This window comes from Uloborus diversus, chromosome 6, assembly GCF_026930045.1.
Source record: "Uloborus diversus isolate 005 chromosome 6, Udiv.v.3.1, whole genome shotgun sequence".
Taxonomy (NCBI): domain Eukaryota; kingdom Metazoa; phylum Arthropoda; class Arachnida; order Araneae; family Uloboridae; genus Uloborus; species Uloborus diversus.
This window is the reverse complement of record NC_072736.1, coordinates 26,189,612-26,207,111: the sequence shown is the minus strand read 5'-3', so window position 1 is coordinate 26,207,111 and position 17,500 is coordinate 26,189,612. Positions and strand designations below refer to the sequence as shown.

At 35.5% G+C, this 17,500-nt stretch overlaps 1 protein-coding gene across 1 annotated transcript in view; it reads right to left on the bottom strand.

Moving 5' to 3' along the window:
* LOC129224291 (rhophilin-2-like) overlaps window positions 1–17,500 on the bottom strand; it is a 164,412-nt gene that overhangs the window by 3,251 nt on the left and 143,661 nt on the right. The window contains exons 3-11 of the mRNA XM_054858723.1: window positions 17,438–17,498; window positions 14,217–14,341; window positions 13,182–13,290; window positions 10,047–10,196; window positions 8,571–8,666; window positions 6,094–6,250; window positions 4,191–4,310; window positions 2,673–2,867; window positions 955–1,031 (exon numbers count right to left, since the gene is read on the bottom strand). Of these exons, the coding sequence (XP_054714698.1) occupies window positions 955–1,031; window positions 2,673–2,867; window positions 4,191–4,310; window positions 6,094–6,250; window positions 8,571–8,666; window positions 10,047–10,196; window positions 13,182–13,290; window positions 14,217–14,341; window positions 17,438–17,498 (1,090 nt within the window). The remainder of the gene's footprint in view (window positions 1–954; window positions 1,032–2,672; window positions 2,868–4,190; window positions 4,311–6,093; window positions 6,251–8,570; window positions 8,667–10,046; window positions 10,197–13,181; window positions 13,291–14,216; window positions 14,342–17,437; window positions 17,499–17,500) is intronic.

Genomic DNA, 17,500 nt, shown 5'->3' with positions numbered 1-17,500 from the left:
CTTTATTCTAAACACTCATGGGACCAAACAGAAATGCAGTTGAACTTGGTTACAGTTGAACAAACGTTAAAAATCCACCAATTTGTTCGTATTAGCCGCTTTTCGAAACAACCGTAAATGAGTCATACTTTGAAAAAACGATGAAACGCACTAATACACATATTGTAATATAACTGATCGTACATTCAGAACAAAAGCACTTATTTATTATGAAAGAATGTTTTTGGGAAGTATTGAAAAAGGAAGATAATTGATAATTGCGGAATAACTTGTAATCCACAATGGAAGATTAAGTTTTATCTCCGATTAAATTGAAATGTCCACAGGTAAACGAATGGACGAGCTTTATTTTCGATGCAAAAATATTTAGTATTTTCTTCTCGATACACAATGAGACTTACCAAACAAGATGAAGCATAATTTCTAAAAAAGAAAATTACAGTATTCAATCACAAACATATCAAGTAAAGAAGTCAGAAATTTTTGTTCGTCTTAGCCGAGACTTTCAATTGAACGTACATATCATAAGTGAAATTTACGATGTAATTACATAGCAAACCAAAATTAACGAACAAAATATTCGTTTTATCCGTCTTTTCGTAGTAAACGTGATCGTATTAAGAGAGTTCAACTGTATTCAGATTATGGAGATGTTCATTATAGACGGCGACTAGTTAATGCATACGTATTCACTAGGACCATCAAAATGTGTTCAGAATATCGATGTGTTAACATTATGGAGTGTTTAGCAGAGAGAGTCCATTGTATGGAGCACAAGTATGAGGCTTCGCCCTTTAACAGTTTATCAGGTTCATATATTTTGCTATAAATTTTAGTGGTTTTTTTTCTGCGAGTCCTATTTTTGAATGATAACAGGACAGAATATGAAAATCTGACTTTCTTTAATCAGTTATTGACCCAGAAGTGTCGTACAAAGAACAAAAAAAGACTTACCAAGTCGTGAAATAAGTCTTTGATGGCATGCTCACTGAAGTCTGGAGGCATCAGAGTTAATTGGTATTTTGTAGCAGCTGTAAGCATAGCAATGCATTAGAATAAAATGATAAGTTAGGTTGCATACAGAGGCTTTATATACTCATTCAATGCTCGCTTTTAGGGATGAGGACAGTTGACAAAAACCTGTTAACACACACTCATTTATAAAATAAGAATGAGTCGGGATGTAAATAAGAATTTGAAAAAGATAAATTAAATACAAGCCTAGCTCCAACTACACAAATATCTAGGAATAGAAAAGTTGAAAAGAAATATAGCCAGTTTCTGTGATTAACCAATGCAGCCGTAATGACCAAAGTACATAAATGAGGTAGTGAGAAGCAAAGGGATGCAAGAGGCAAAATTTAAAATTTGGAGATAACCAGTACAAATGGTAGGGAAACCCCTCTTCTGTCTCGGGGCAAAATATAGTACTATTAACCCTGGTAGAAGTTGATGTACAGTATGATTTAGAAAAAAAAAATCAATGAATGCCTACCTAAGACGTAATCTTTATAAGCATTTTACTCAAAACTTGAAAAAGTCCCCTTTGCTTCTCACTGCCTCAAATGTAGTATAAGAAACTAGATCATTAAAAGAAAAGAAGCAAAAAGTTGTGAGTAGTGCCCCAGACAAAAGCAACAGCTCTTTTAAATTTTACAAATAAATATATTAGGTTATTAAAAGCTTTTAAGGTGCAAAATGATCCGCAAAGGAAAAATCATTAAGTTCATCAAACAACATTAAAGGTTCCGTCAAAATGTAAAATATACCGCCAACTAAATTGAACATTAAAAGCGTCATTAGAATGTGAAAAAAAAATCCGGCAACTAAATTGAACATTGGAAGCGTCATCAAACGTTACCCTCGCATTAAAACGTGAAATAATCCCCCAAACAAATATTTCAAATTATGTGGAATCCTTACAAGAACCCAAAAGGGAAAAACGAGAAAGAAAACACAACTGAAGTTCTATAAAGTTATGGCGGTCTCAACCTTACTATACGGCTCTGAAACATGGACTTTCAACAGTCAAGAAACTAGTAGAATTCAAGTAGCAGAGATAAAGTATTTGCGATCACTGAAGAACTGGACCATCCTAGACAAAATAAGGAATGAATCTATTCGAAGGGAAATACAGATATTCAGCCTCAATGAAAAAATTACGGAATATTGTAACGATTGGAAAAACCATGTTCGACGTATGACACAAGAGGGACTTCCAAGAGCTGTCTTTGTTACAGACCAAGGCATGGGCGCCCATATGCAAAGTTACAAGGAGGGGGGGGGGGGGGCTCAAATATTTTCCCCGTGGTTTAGCTGCATATTTTCCCCGTGGAAACTGATTTCAGGACAGATTAAAGTCATTACAATTTGACATTTTTAATAACTTATTCATTAAAGGCAGGAGAAGAGATGTTTTTAGATTTTTGCAAAGAAAAAAGTACTAAAAGCAAGGAAGTTCTAATTTCAAGGGGGGGGGGGGGGGGGGGGCTCGAGCCCTCTCTTGCCCCTCTACATGGGCGCCCTTGAACCAAGGGGCAAACGAGACTGTGGTAGGCCCAGGAAGCGGTGGGGCGACCAAGAAGCCGGAACAGGCTATATGCCTAATCCTTGAAGAAGATGATGATGACAAATTTTTCAATCCGTTAAACCAGTACTAGAGAAAGGTTCACCTTGTATGGGGGGCGGATCCAGGATTTCTTGGAAATCGTCTTCCTGCTCACACCTGGCGTACCTGTCGAGTGAGGAATCGTGAGCCATGCGCAGCCTCTCGTGAAGGTTGTCGATTTGGCGCAACTGCTTGCACATGCGGTGGAGCCGGAGAGCCTCCTCGTGTAACAGCAGAGATTCGCGGAGATGAGCCTTCCCTGTTGAGATCAAACATTTTATTAGACTGCAGAAAATCAAATTTGCACTCAGGGCAAATAGTGAATTGTAATTACAGTAAACGTCCGAGAATCCAGATCGGCGAGACAAAACATTCTTTGGAAGCAAATACAGGCCCGTGTCCAGGATTTCATAAAGGGAGGGGTTGAAACCTTTTCCCTTTGTAACTTCCGTTGTCAAAGGAAAACTAACTACGCGTGTTGAATAATTCATTTTAGTTCGATAACTAGGCTTTTTTTAATACGTTTTACGTTTTTTTTTAAATGAAATCTTATTTGTACAGTTGAACATTTTGTAAAGGCACACATATTTCTTTTATGCCACCTCATTTTCCTTCTTTTTTTTTTTCTTTTTTTTCCATCAAATAACATTGAACAGGAATTGAATGAAAATAAAAGTTTTATTAAAAAAAAAATATTGCTGTTTCGCATGGAAACATTTCTTTACTGTGTGAAACGACTAATTCATCCAACACTAAAGGCGTACCATAAAAAAACAAAAAGCAAAGTAACCATTTTCCCTGCCCCTAAGTTTTTTTTTGGGGGGGGGGGCTACGTCATTGTCTAATATTCTTTTAAAAAAAATTCCCCTGCATGCTTACAGCATTGCCGGACTCTCCAACCATTCCATTTTCTCAAGCACTTAGAAGCGAAGGTGCTTGGGAATCCTACAATTGAGGAAAACGTTAATTGTTAAAGTTGGGGAAATATTAAAGAGGGTGAATACTGTATCAGAGTTTAACTCTAAAATTAATTAAAACTAAAAATACGTTTTGGAAAATCGTTTAATGATTCATTGATTTTTTTTTTTTTCAATGGGAGGGGTTTCACCCCTAAAACCCTCCCCTTGGACACGGCTCTGAGCAAATATGTACTATTTTATTAATTATAGTATGTAAAATTTCAATCGGGTAAAAATGCACTAGGACGTGGTCCAAAGTGGATACTTGGTTTATCCATATGTTCGTATGGAAGCTTATCGAAATTTATTGAGGGGTGACAGAAAGTGAAAGTTGAATTTGAGTGGAAACTTTTGTGTGTATACAATCAGGGTCTGATAAACGCATTGTTCTGTGGGTCTGTGGACCTTAACACCATGATTTTAGTTGTACCAGACAATAGAGTAAATTTCTTTCCTTCTCCACCCCCCCCCCCTTTTTTTTTTGAAAAACTACAATAAAAACATGTGGGTTTTATGCACCAAATTTTACCAGGCCCAAGGCATTTGGGCTTGATCAGGACCTGAGTACTATATTTTTCTTTGCTATGTACAAGGAAATGAAAGTAAGTTAATAACATTCTTACCAAGCTGCCGCCTTTCCTCCATCGTTCTAGGCACTTTGATATCCATACAAGTAGGGCTGTCATTGGCATCAATGCTATGAACAAACTCTAGGTAAATCTCAGTTTCTTTGTTGATTTCACCTGGATTAAAGTAAGCAAGAATATGTTTTTTTGAATTTTATAAAAAGAGCATGCAAAAAGGAATCGATCATTTCAAAAATACTCGTGAAGTCATGGGCTTTAATTGCTTTATATTGTTACGAGTCTGTCTTTATTTCATGTATTCTTGAAGCTGTGACTCATTTCTTTCGAAAACACAGGGAATTTATTTACATTACTAGTGGCACCCGCACGGCTTGGCCCGTAGTAGAATTTAAAGGTCTTTTGGTTCGCCTGTATATTTACAAATAATGTGTGGTGAATTTCTCCCCAATTAACTTGCCCATGTTATAGTTCCACGTTATGATAACTTGGTAATTTACTCTTCCATCTTATGATAATTTTCCTCGGAAAAATGTTCTTAAAATTGGAATTGAAAAAGAACAAAATCGAATTTTTGAAAAATCACTTCAAGGTGCACATCCCCATGCTACACACTAATTCTGTGCCAAATTTCATGAAATCGGCCGAATGGTCTAGGCGCTATGCGCGTCACAAAGATTCTGACAGACAGAGAGAGATCCAGACAGAGAGACTTTCAGCTTTATTACTAGTAAAGATTAACAAATGAAGTCTCTACAGTCACTAAAATGTCCATCAATTGCATCCACTTATTGCCGATTCGGTGCCAAAAATCAGTCGCCAAAAATGAAGCCTGCTCGGCAATGCATAGAAATCCATGTTAACTGGTGCTTCGCAGGAAAGCTTCGAGAAATAAGATACTTTCGAGTGAAAATCAATGGAATAAACGTCAAGTTTAGCACGATTACAACAAGCTAATTACATAATAATATCTATGAAAAAAATCGGTAACATTATAAATGCCACTAAAGCCAACCTGTTGCAGCAATTCTTAGGGGATCCAATACAACTATCGCTATAGGGAAATGTAACATTATACTGAGAGGCAATAAACTTTTAATCCTTAACAATAATATTTTTAAAAAACGATCAAGCTTTGAGTGATGGAAAGCTTGAAAGCCATTCTTCATCAATCTGGGAAGACTGAAAGTTTTCTGGGAAAACAACGAAAAAAAAACAACATTTTTTTTCTTTTACTGATAGTTAAAACTGAATTACTAAATAACAATCGTCCTCCAGAAAACCATCGTCTCACATAGATGCAGAATTGCAGGATCATTATTAAAATAAAAGGTGATTGCACTTTTTTTTGTTTTCTAATTTACGGACATCACGACAAAATACTATCGTCAGAGGGATTTATCGTTGTATTGCACTCTGTTGCAAATATCAGGGTCTGATTACTGAATAAGCCAACTAGGCCATGGCCTAGTTGGCTTACTACCCTACTTTTTAGGGTACCCCAAATGGGGACCAAGAGCTAAAACTTTTTGCCAATGACTAACATTGAAAGGGTTGACTACATAGGGGCCCCGAAAAAGCATATGGCCTAGGGCCCCCTGATATTTTAATCGGGCCCTGACATTTATAGTCGGGGTAAACCTAACCTGGCAGCATTGTGAAGGCTACGCAGATCCTAATCACAGCATTGTGAAGCTGTCGGGTTGGGCTTGCCCCAACTGTAGTTTATACTGCACATTCCACACAAATGTGGTCTTTTTTAAATCAAAAGCTTGCTCTCTAGCGTACAGTAAACCTCAGTAACAGTATAGCATTATTTATTAAAACATCTGAAATGATAGGTTGTTACAAACAAAGTCCATACCATGATGGTTGGAGAAGGAAGATTTAAATACCGAAAATAACAAGAATCAAAGTCCTCACCCGGTTCGTTCAAACGTACCATTATGCTCGAGCAAACCAACTGCTGCATAGTGATGTGCTAAAGCTCTGTAATGTTCGGATTTAACTATGAGTAGACTTATCCAAGAATAAGGCACGTAATCCTTTACAGAACTGTTGTTCATCACTTTGTGAACCGAGGAGTACACGGCAGATACCTGGAAGGAGAAAAATGCCAATTAAGTTTGGAGTGAATTCAAGGTTGAATCACATTCGCAGATATTGTGACAGAATATAAGAATCAAGTGGAGCCATGATTTAAGTTAACCTCTCAATGTGCTTGGGAATTTCAGTCTCATCAGCTTAACTCAACTATTTAGTTAAAATGAGAGGAAATAAACTTCAGCATAGAATAATAATAAGAGTAGACCGAGCTTTCCCAGACTTGCTGATGAAAAAATTGGTTCATGGATACATCATGTGACTGGTGGGAGGCTTGGCGAAAACTTTGGCTGCATGGCTGCTATATGGCAACATTATCTATAGTTTGGCACTCGACATGTATTTTAAGACGTAATGTGTTTTCGTTATAATTTTTTTCCAGGAACAGAGATTGAACTGTTTCTCTTTTAGTTATGCTTTATTTTGACATTAGTAATTAGTTTTCGATCACAGTTTTCAGTAACTTTTATTTCATTTGGAACTGCTACGTCAGCGTTAGCGTGAACATAATGGCGTAAACGTTTTGCGTTAACGCTAAAATGTACTAATCGGTATCTTAAATTGAAATTGTAGGTAAAAATCTTACGTTTGCCGATTCTTTTAGGGCGCTTGCATCTTTAATTGCTTTAGAGAGTTATTGAAATTGACTAAAGAAAATGCACAATACTATCTAAACGAAAAACTCACTATATTAACAAAATATTTACAACTTAGAATAACAAATTTACAAATCGGACTCCATAAAAGATCATTCTTCCGTGTTCCATCAATTCTATTTATTTTATTTCTCGCGACTACGATCGACGCCCGCTGTTGCTAGGATAACCACCTGTCACATGGTTTGGTTTATGAGCAGCAAAAGGGTTGCCATAGCTCGGTCTATTCTTATTATTAGTCTATGAACTTCAGTGTTTATTCACTGAAAGGTTCAACTGATTGTTGCAGGTGTAGGGGGTCAACTGTACAGTTCTTGGTTTAATTACTGTCAAGCCGGCTGCGCACGTAGTGTTTCAACTAACAGTTTGAACTCATCAATTGCAATGGCGGAATTTAGAGGTTTGGAGGCCCGCCGCAACACATTTTTAGGGGCAGCGCAGACAGGAACAAAATTACGTCAAATATTTCTCATGATTTTTTTGGACTCCCATTTGTGGTCTCTATGCTGTGGGAACTCTTCACAACTGCGACAGTTGTGAGGTGGTAAATCCACCACTTATCAGTTGAAACTGTACGCCTTCGGCCGATTTGAGTGATAAATACAACTATACATTAGGGTAGGCACCACGCATCTAAAAATACATCACATGTGATAAAATTGTAGAGTTATGGCAGAGAAATATGGCGGAAACAAAATTTTTACTATTTTAGAATTTTTATTGAAAACGTTAAAAAAACTGAAAATTGACAAAAGTTCTACTCGTTTGTAGCAAAGGAAAGAGCTATACCACACACCCCAAAACTTTTATGAGAGTTTAGTGCCTCCAATGGTACCTTTTTTGCGCGACTCATCATCGAAAATAAAAACATACTATTTTTACTAATTTTGGCTAAAAACATGAAAAAACAGCATTTTTTCGAAATTTCAACCCAGTTGCGGCAAATCAAGGAATTGTCAGAAAAAATTCAAATTTTTATGTGCACTTTGCTCTAGCAATGCACCTTTTCCGCACTACCCGTCATCGAAATATAAAAAAAAGTTGTTTTTTTTTCGGCCCACCCTACTATACATATGCAAGCGATATAATTTACATTGAATGAAAGATCTCCGTCTTCGTTGCATCCTTGATTGTTGATTCAAATTCAGAATATTCGGAGTAGATTGGAGCTTGGGGCTGGTGGTTGTTCACTAAAACTAACAAATGATTCGGATTTTCAAAAATTACGATAATTAATGGATGAAACAGATGAATAATATTGCCGTAACTAATATCAATCAGATAAACTAGTAAGAAGGATTTTATTATGATGGCTAGTTTTCTTTCTTCCTTCTGATACAAGCAATTTAACAATGAACTTAAAAAAAAAAAAAAAAACACCCAAATCACTGAACCGAAATGAGGTAACACGCTTAGTCCAGCAGTTTATTTTTTTTTTCTTTTGACAATCAATGTGAACAAGGATTTTAAAAAAATATTTCAATTATTTATTTTTCATTAAATTAACAAAGTACAATGAGCAAGTTCACAATTAGATTTTGTAATGCTAACATTTCTCGTTACAAAATGGCAATGCAACAAATAAAACTCTTAAAAATTTATGTAATCGAATAAGCCCCCCACCCCCACCCCAATGGTCATAACAGTCATTATCTCTCACCTCTTGAGCTTCTTGTGCGACTTCCAGGCAGGTCTGCAGGCCTAGATTTTCAACGCCAGGCGTTAGTTTCTCAAAGAGACACTCTCTTGCTTGTGCCTAAAAAGAGAGATGATGTTAAAAATTGCTAGAAATAAATGGATTGCTTGAGCTTAAACATGTAGATTAAACTCAATAGAATCTCTGCTCTTTATTTATAGAAAATATTGTCAAAAAAATAATAAACATTATCAAGAAAAGGTTCTCGATTCAGCTAACTAATTATCAATGAAATGTTTTTTTTTTTTTTTTTTGAGTAGAGAGGCAATCAAAAATTGCTCATTATTTTCTTTGCACTCATGACCAGATCCTCAGCTAAATACCCATCCACGAAAGACTGGCTGGGGAAAAGCAATTGAAGATGCATTTTCTTTATCAGCTCACTTGACTAGTGTTCCAACACGAACTTAAGTATGAGTACTTAAATACAAGAATTAAACTTGTAACTAGATCTAAGATTTCACGTTCTAGTTACACAATGAATGAACCCATTCCAGAATGCCTGAGATCTCGCTAGAAGTTCATTTAATTTAAATTATCCGGTAAACAACAGCTGTATTCTCTGCATGTGCATAAAACAACTACTTGCAAAACCTTTAACCAAACAAATCCTAGTTAATTATGAGTCGTCAAAAACTGCACACTTAATTTACCAGCCGATTGGAATTTCCATTAGATACCCGAACTGCCGATCAAAGAGTACCTATGTAGTTCAACCAATACGAAGGTTTCATTTGGAGATTCGGATTTATGTCGGAGGTTCGAATTACTATGTGAGAAAGACCGATAACAGGCTTCAATCGACGGTTCAAGTGTTTGATAAAAATTAGAATCAGCTGGTGAATGCTACCAAGACAACTGCTGGTTGATGGTCTTCCGAATGCAGTTTTGATTGCAGGATGAGTTTGAGCACTGATGAATTCAAGCATGGCCCCACTAGATGGCGCTGACACTAAACGGGCCCTAACAATTTATGACTTTTCTGTGTTAAACCGATGCAACTCATGTATCCACCAATCAATGTTAACATTTCAAAGTTTGTTTATTTTTGATTGGACGTCGCCCATTTTGACCACAGAGGCATTTGATAGGAACCCCTGCATCAATCAATCAATGGCAACGTAATGGAAACAGGGGTTCCCTGTAGCGCGCTCTTTGTCGTCAGGAGTTTCAGCGATTGTCACGGCCTATAAGAATTAAGTGGAGCCATGATTCAAGTCATGCGGTTTTCTTCTAATTCGCACCATCTTACAGAGATTCAACACTGGTGAAGGTGTTTACAAATTGGATCGGCTCTGAAGTACCTTGTTGTATCTCTAAACTACCAAGCAGTAAAAAAAAAATGGAATGTTTTATCACGCAGATTGCAAAAATGTATTTTAAGATTAACTTTTTTCACAAGTTTAAAAAACATATATTCTGAGAATAAGGCTCACTTACAAGCATGAGTTGTATGAGCGTATCTAGTGTGTCGGAGGAGAGGTCCATGCTGGGGGCATTGCTGAAGTTGTCTCGTATGTATCGAAACATTCCAGCAGCCCTGAGAAAGTTGTCCACCGCCGAATCCACCCCTGAGCTTGTCAGACGATCCTGCAAGATGAAAACGATAATTAAATACATTGTCAGAGTACGAACTTGAATACTTTCAGACACTTTGAAAATGCAAAAACTATTTACTGCAGCAAATGTTTATACTAGTTTACTGATACTCAAAGGCACAGTATACTCAATTTTTATCCTTAACGCCCAGTGGCCTAACTATTTTTCCTAAAAACTTGAATCTGCCGCCCTTACCTATTTTCCTTAATTTCTATAATTATTTTTAACGAAAATAACAGCTTTCATAAGTAAGATAAATTTACCGCCCATGGCAAGGGCCCCATTTTGCTCCCCCTAGATCCGGCACTGCTTAACACCGAGCCACTGCTTCATCCAGAAGTTTCTCTAGGTTCATGAAAGTCATTATAAACAAATGCATCACCATACTAAGATTTGACAATATAACTCAAGACTCAACCCCTTGACTACTTATCCCACGATTTTCCACGGGAGATATAAATGTAGAAAACGCTGCAAATCTCATGATTTCCATATGTATAAGTTTTTACGTATAAAATGAGTGCTCCAAATAAAACCATCCTAAGGTTGAAGGCTTAATATCTAATCCTAACATCTTGCCCTCGATTCAATTAATTCAAACCGTTGCACATGCATCAACTGATCAATGAAAAATAAGAAAATGATAATTCAAAGTGTAATTTTAAGTTTCAATTAGTTTGTCAAAGGTTTTACCAAAGAAAGTTGATTTGGCCCAATAAAGAACATGGGTCCTAATAAGGCTGGCCACCTCTGAAAAGGATTACTTCAAGCGAAGTTAAAGATTAAAAAAAATTAAAAAACACCAAAAAGTACTAATAAACTAAAAATAATTGAAAATTTTTTTCATGTCAATTCAAAAAACACATTTGACAAACTAAAAAACGCTATGAAAAATTCCATGTTTACTTAAATGGAATGGAGAAACATCAATCGTCATATTTGAGGCATGGATAATTAGTTATTTTCTGTTTTTTTTTTGGTCACTCCTGCTGCTGGAAATATTGTTAAAGTCAAACCTCAACTTACCAGAGCCGTACTGTAATATACTTTAACTAAATATAGTTTCCTAAATACTTTGTATAAATGATATGTCTTTTTAGTAGTACGGATGTTTTTACACTGGTTTTTATTTAAGATGTTTTACATATTTTGAAGCAACTTTGTCAAAAAAAAAAAAAAAAGGCTGTCAGAAGGTAAATGTAAAAGCTCTGAAGAACGTTAATACCCAACCTCATAGGCTGTCGAAGTCATATGCTGGCTAGTCTCACTTCAACCTTATCCAATCTATTTCGAGAATTTCCCTGAAATAAATAGTTTAAGGTTTTTTAATTAATTAATCAATTTATTTATTTTTTTAAAGCTACATTTGCCAAATTACTTGAATATTAAAATACTTTAATATTCAAGTAATCTGGCAAATGTTTTCCATCTAATTCTCCATTTTAATTTAAAGAAAAAAATTCTGTACAAGTTGTTTTCTTGCTGGCACAGTGTTAGTGCAAAGAAAACAACTCGTCCTCGCTACAAGACGACGCACATAGAGATGTTGGAGACGTAGGGGAAATGATCATTGACTCTGCCTCAAAGGCGTGGAGAACAAAATGACACAAGAAGGTGTCCTGTAATGAAAAAAAAAAATCGTCGCAACAAAGTCACAACCTGAAAAAAATAATGCAGATCCAAGGTTTGAGGTTACAAAGAGCGTTTAGCAGTGAATTAAAAGCTCGTTATCTAATTTATTTAGCTATTTATTTTTAAAATAAGGTTTAAAGTTTTTGTTAGAAGAACTGGCAACAGTAACTTCTTTTTATACAATTCCAAAAAGGAATGGATAGGAAAATATATCTTATAAAAGAAAATGGTTTTTAAGAGTGAAGAAAAAAATAAACCAGAAAGCAATGAAAGCAAATGAGAATAAGAATCAACAGTACTAGCTGACCCGCGCAAAGCGTTCAGCGGTAATTTAATTATCTGAAATTTTTATTAAAGTAATTTTCACTGATGGTGGTGAAAAAGAAAAACTTTCAAATATTGTCTTACTTTTTTTTTTAATTTTATGAATTATTAAGGAAGTACACATAAACACAAAGACAAATGAACATCATAAATAAATATTATTTACAATATTTATCATATTAAGATTTATCATATTAAGATTAACTCTTTTGGGAGATGCCCCCCCCCCCTCCAGGCATTTCAGTTATTTTTCTGCAGAGACAGTATTAGTCCAAGAGTCCATGAATGCCAGACCTACGTCATAGTATAAAGGCCCAAAAGTTTTCTGAGCAAGGACATCAAAGCAGGTAAGAAAGCTTCGCTATTATTTAAGCTGAGTCGTTGTGGTTTTGGCAGGAAACAGGTAGAAAAGGTGCACAAAATTGCTGCAAAAGCTAAACATCATAGATCCATTCCACGTCACGTGACCTGGTGTTCCCCATCTAACCATCTGTTTTGGTGGACGTTATAGAGAGGTTCAGATATGCCTTTGAAACTAACCTATGCAAATTTTCAGCTTCCAAGACACAAATCGTGACGATATAGGACGCCTCAAAAAGAAAAGAAAAAAAAGTGGGCTCCAAAATGGCCTCCAATGGGAGAATCGTGCTAAACATGACAGTTCAGTTCACAAAGCTGATCCACGATTTTGCAGCCCTTTTTTTCAATCGACACTATTCCTCAGGATTTGGGTCTTGGAAGCTGAAAATTTAGAGAGGTTAGATTCAAAGGCATGTCTGCACTTCTATAAAATTTTGTTCAAATCGGAAATGGTCGGGTGGAGACGACACGGTCATTTGACATGGAATGACTCAATTTTTACTTAACTTTTGCTATCTGCTTCCTGCCTAAGCCAGAACGACTCAGCTTAAATAATAGCGAACCTTTCTTACCTGCTGTGATGTGCTTACGCGGAAAAAATTTGGGCTTTTATACTATGACGTAGGTCACGGGCTCGTACTCTATAAAATTTTCACTCACCTGCTTTGCCGCTATTTGTGTGTACAGAGCAGCAATGTTGAAGAGGACGCTTGCTTTTTCAAAAGCAATAGTTTTCTGCGTACTTGGCACTCCAGTAAGCGAATCAAACCTTTCAAAGAAAAGAAAAGAAAATATTTTTAACTATAATACTAGAATGTTTCAGTACTGCGCGCATGAAGATTGAGTGATGCAGTGATGATAAAATTAAATGTATTTAGATTGCTCAAAATAGGTTTTGACTAAATAAGGGAGGTCTACTCGCAAAAAGATTATGACGACGGTTCTGACTTTAATGAATAATGCATACCTAAAATTTTATAAAGGAATATTTCACCATAAAAAAATTTTAAGTGAAAAAAAAAAAACAGAGCTAAGGTTTTGAAAATATTTAAAAGAATCTACATACATAATCCTCAAAACGAAATTAAAACGTCAGGGTAATGATGGCAATTGTCCGCGTCCGTTATTCAGTGGTTTATAATGTATCTTCGAATGGGCATGGCGTCACCTGCATCATATTTGGATTGGGTAAGAGTAGAAAGAGGTACGTTTAGGGACTTACTTACTTTGATCTTGGCGAAAACAGAACTGATATAAGACTTTTACGAAACACGACTTTTTTTAAACAGTCATAGTTGCCTAAATTTGTAAATAAACTTATATAGTTGCTTAAAAAATACCTTAAGCATCATCAGAATGTTGCAGAAATCGTACATCAAAAACTTTCGACGTAGTCACGGGCCATCTTGTTCATTTTCAGGTACATCAAAGCGTTTTGAGTAAGCAAATTCATGCAGGATGCTCAACTATTATTTTGCTGTTGTTTGGTGTAGGAAAAATAACAGAGTACATGTCATGCATTCATGTACACTTAAATACACAAACACATTGGTGATAAAATGGATGTATATACAGTGCATGCAGTGTTGTCGACAAAAAGAAAAGCAAATTTTGAACTTACACTAACTCAAATCAGGATTTTTTTTTTCAAACCAACCCAGATTTAAATGAAATGCAAGTAGTAAACTAACTTACCATTCAAAAAATATTCCCATATTTCTATGAGGGGGAAAGAACCTCCTGTCGATGTAATAGAGCAGGTTATAGTAGCCGAAAAGTAATTTCACGCCATTGTAATCTCTCGTTGGTGTTCGAACAGCCTGAAAAATACATAGACAGTCATACGATAATTATTCCCAAAGTATGGAAAGTTTTGTAATTAAGAAAAAACTAAGCACAGGAAACTGTTCATTTACTGATCAGATTACTATCCAACCACGGTTTGTATGGAATTGGCAAACGTCCAATTAAGACAAGTCTATCTGAATGAGGGGAAAAGTAAAAATATAATGTGCGTGTTCCGCTCATTTGAATGAGACTGCTTAATTTAGACATCTGCATTAATACATCTGCAAACGGTGACATCCCTAAAAACTAATAGATGCATATGTTTCCGCCTATAAACCAGATGTTTTCCTTTCTGTACAATCCGTGGTCGGACAGTACCCTAGATTTAAGATTTTTTACTGAGCAGCTTGTTGGAGTGCTTGTTGTTCCATTTTCGAACTGGTAAATCAGGTAGAATTATATTTTTAAATTGAGAAATACGTTTAGGTATTTTTCTCCATCAAGAATGTAAGTTAATCAATTTAATTTCTAAGTTTTACCAACACGAAGTTAATATAATATTGCTTAAATGTAACAAAATTCCGTTATTTGTGTAAAAAGCGATGCTTAGTGTATTTGTTGAAAGAAATAAAAAAAAAAAAAAAATAATTGGCTTTTACATTTGTGACCGTTTGAAACATATTTAGTTGCACGCAACACTGTGTTTGAGTATTTTGTACGCATTAAAAATCACACTTACAGTGATTGGGAAAATATTTTGTAGATCCTAATTAAAAAAAACAACCTGCAAGCAGGTCTGTAAGAGGTTCATTAGAAACCAGATTACTTGGATGGCCAGAGTTCGGAGAACAATACACTGTGCAGCGGATTTTCATCCATTTCGTGCGGCTGTTGCCAATTCATGACGCAGTAAAGAAACGTGCATCACCTTAACCAAGTTTATGTTCTTTATTAGTAGTAGGCTTTCACATCCGTGACCGTTTGAAACATATTTAGTTGCACTCAACACCATGTTGGAGTATTCTGTATACATTAAAAATCAACTTACGGTGATTGGGAAAATATTTTGTAGATCCTAATTAAAAAAAACAACCTGCAAGCAGGTCTGTAAGAGGTTCATTAGAAACCAGATTACTTGGATGGCCAGAGTTCGGAGAACAAATACACTGTGCAGCGGATTTTCATCCATTTCGTGCGGCTGTTGCCAATTCATGACGCAGTAAAGAAACGTGCATCACCTTAACCAAGTTTATGTTCTTTATTAGTAGTAGGCTTTCACATCCGTGACCGTTTGAAACATATTTAGTCGCACTCAACACCATGTTGGAGTATTCTGTATACATTAAAAATCACACTTACGGTGATTGGAAAATATTTTGCAGATCCTAATTGAAAAAAAAAAAAAAAAAACGTGCAAGCAGGTCTAAGACGTTCATTAGAAACCAGTTGAAAAATAGTATTACTTGGATGGCTAGTTCGGAGAACAATACACCGTGAAGCGGATTTTCACCAAATTCGTGCGGCTGTTACCAATTTAGGACGTAGTGAAGAAACGTGCATCAACCAAGTTTATGTTTTTCATTAGGGTTCATTCATTAATAACGTAAGGATGATTTTGGCAATTTTTGACCCCCCCCCCCACGTAAGGATACGTAAGGTTTTTCAAACCCCTCCCTCCTACTCTTACGTAAGATTCCATTTCATTTTTCACAATAAAATAACGAATCTTACATCACTGGAATCGAAATTAAATTCACTATTATTAAATTAACTCTTTTTGTGTAAAGAAATATTTACTAAAAAGTTAGAATCTAGACTAAATGTTTTTTTTTCTTTTTGACTTTTTTTTGTATATGATGCGATACTAATTAAAAATAAAACATGCCATACACAGTGCGTTTCTTTTATTATATTTTACACCAATTATTTTTTATAAAACAAATAAAAAACAGTTCATCCTAATATGTTTTATACCTTCCAGATGCAAATGAAACATAATCCCAGTCAAACAACTTGACTGCATGATTTCAAACTTAAATTTTGATTTGGTAAGTATTACTTAAGAATTTGTTTGAACACCCCCCTTCCCCCAAAGTAAGGGTATGTAGAGATTTTTCCAACCCCTCCTTCCCCTCGGGACCTTTACGTAATTAATGAATGGCCCCTTAGTAGTAGACTTTGATGTAAATGGAATCATAACTATCTGCAGTGGAACCTCGTTTTTCTAACTCTTGTTAATTCCGGATCAAATTTAAAGCCCTTTTGAAAAAAAAAATGCTCTTACGGATTTTTTAAATTATGATAACAAGAACATTATAAGTAAACTAAACTTTCGCTTTTTATTTTGATCTCTTCTGCCGTGCTAAGTGCAAAAGTCGTATGTGTAACTGAAGCTCAAAATGAGGTATCGCCATTTAAAATTTTGCGCCTCCATCAACTTTTTCAGAGCTTTTTACAAAATATTTCCCATTAACAAATGACCATAAAACGTTGCATTTAGATGAAATATGTGACAAAGAAACATCTGGTGACAACAATTCAATTTTGATTTTAAAAAAAGTGTAGATATGACTTTTGTGCTTTCTTAGCACGGCAATATTGATGATAAAACGTTTGCTTGACCTTGGACCGTGCTCCATTCTAGCGCCAGTAGTGCTTGAAATAGCAGACAGTAGACATGTTCTCTGTTAAGAAATGATGTAAAAAAATTATTTCTAAATACATAGCTTAATTATTTGTAAACAATTTCATGCAATTTTGTTGCAAAACATGTTTTTTTTGTCATAATGAAGGATGACCCAAAGGAAAGTGTGCTCATTTGAGGATTTGCTTTGCTTAGTGCCCATACTTCTCTGATTACCCGTATTTTCGATTTATCCGTACTGACTTTGGTCTTCATTAGTACAAATAAGCGAAGTTGTACTATAGTTGGCTAGAAAGTGCTTTTTTCTTACAACAATGGGTAGTCGAATATTCTTTGATCCCAATATAGTCAATGCTTCAATAACTGGTACATTCTTGGACGAAATAGTCCAATGTGACGCAATTAACCTTTCGGAAAAATCATTAGAATATTTTGAGTGCTAGAATATTGAATAAAAATTAATGAGAAAAATATTAATGCCCACTTGTCTTATGTCCATAAATTCTTTAATTGGGTTTTCATATTTACTACTGTCTTCGCTATAATG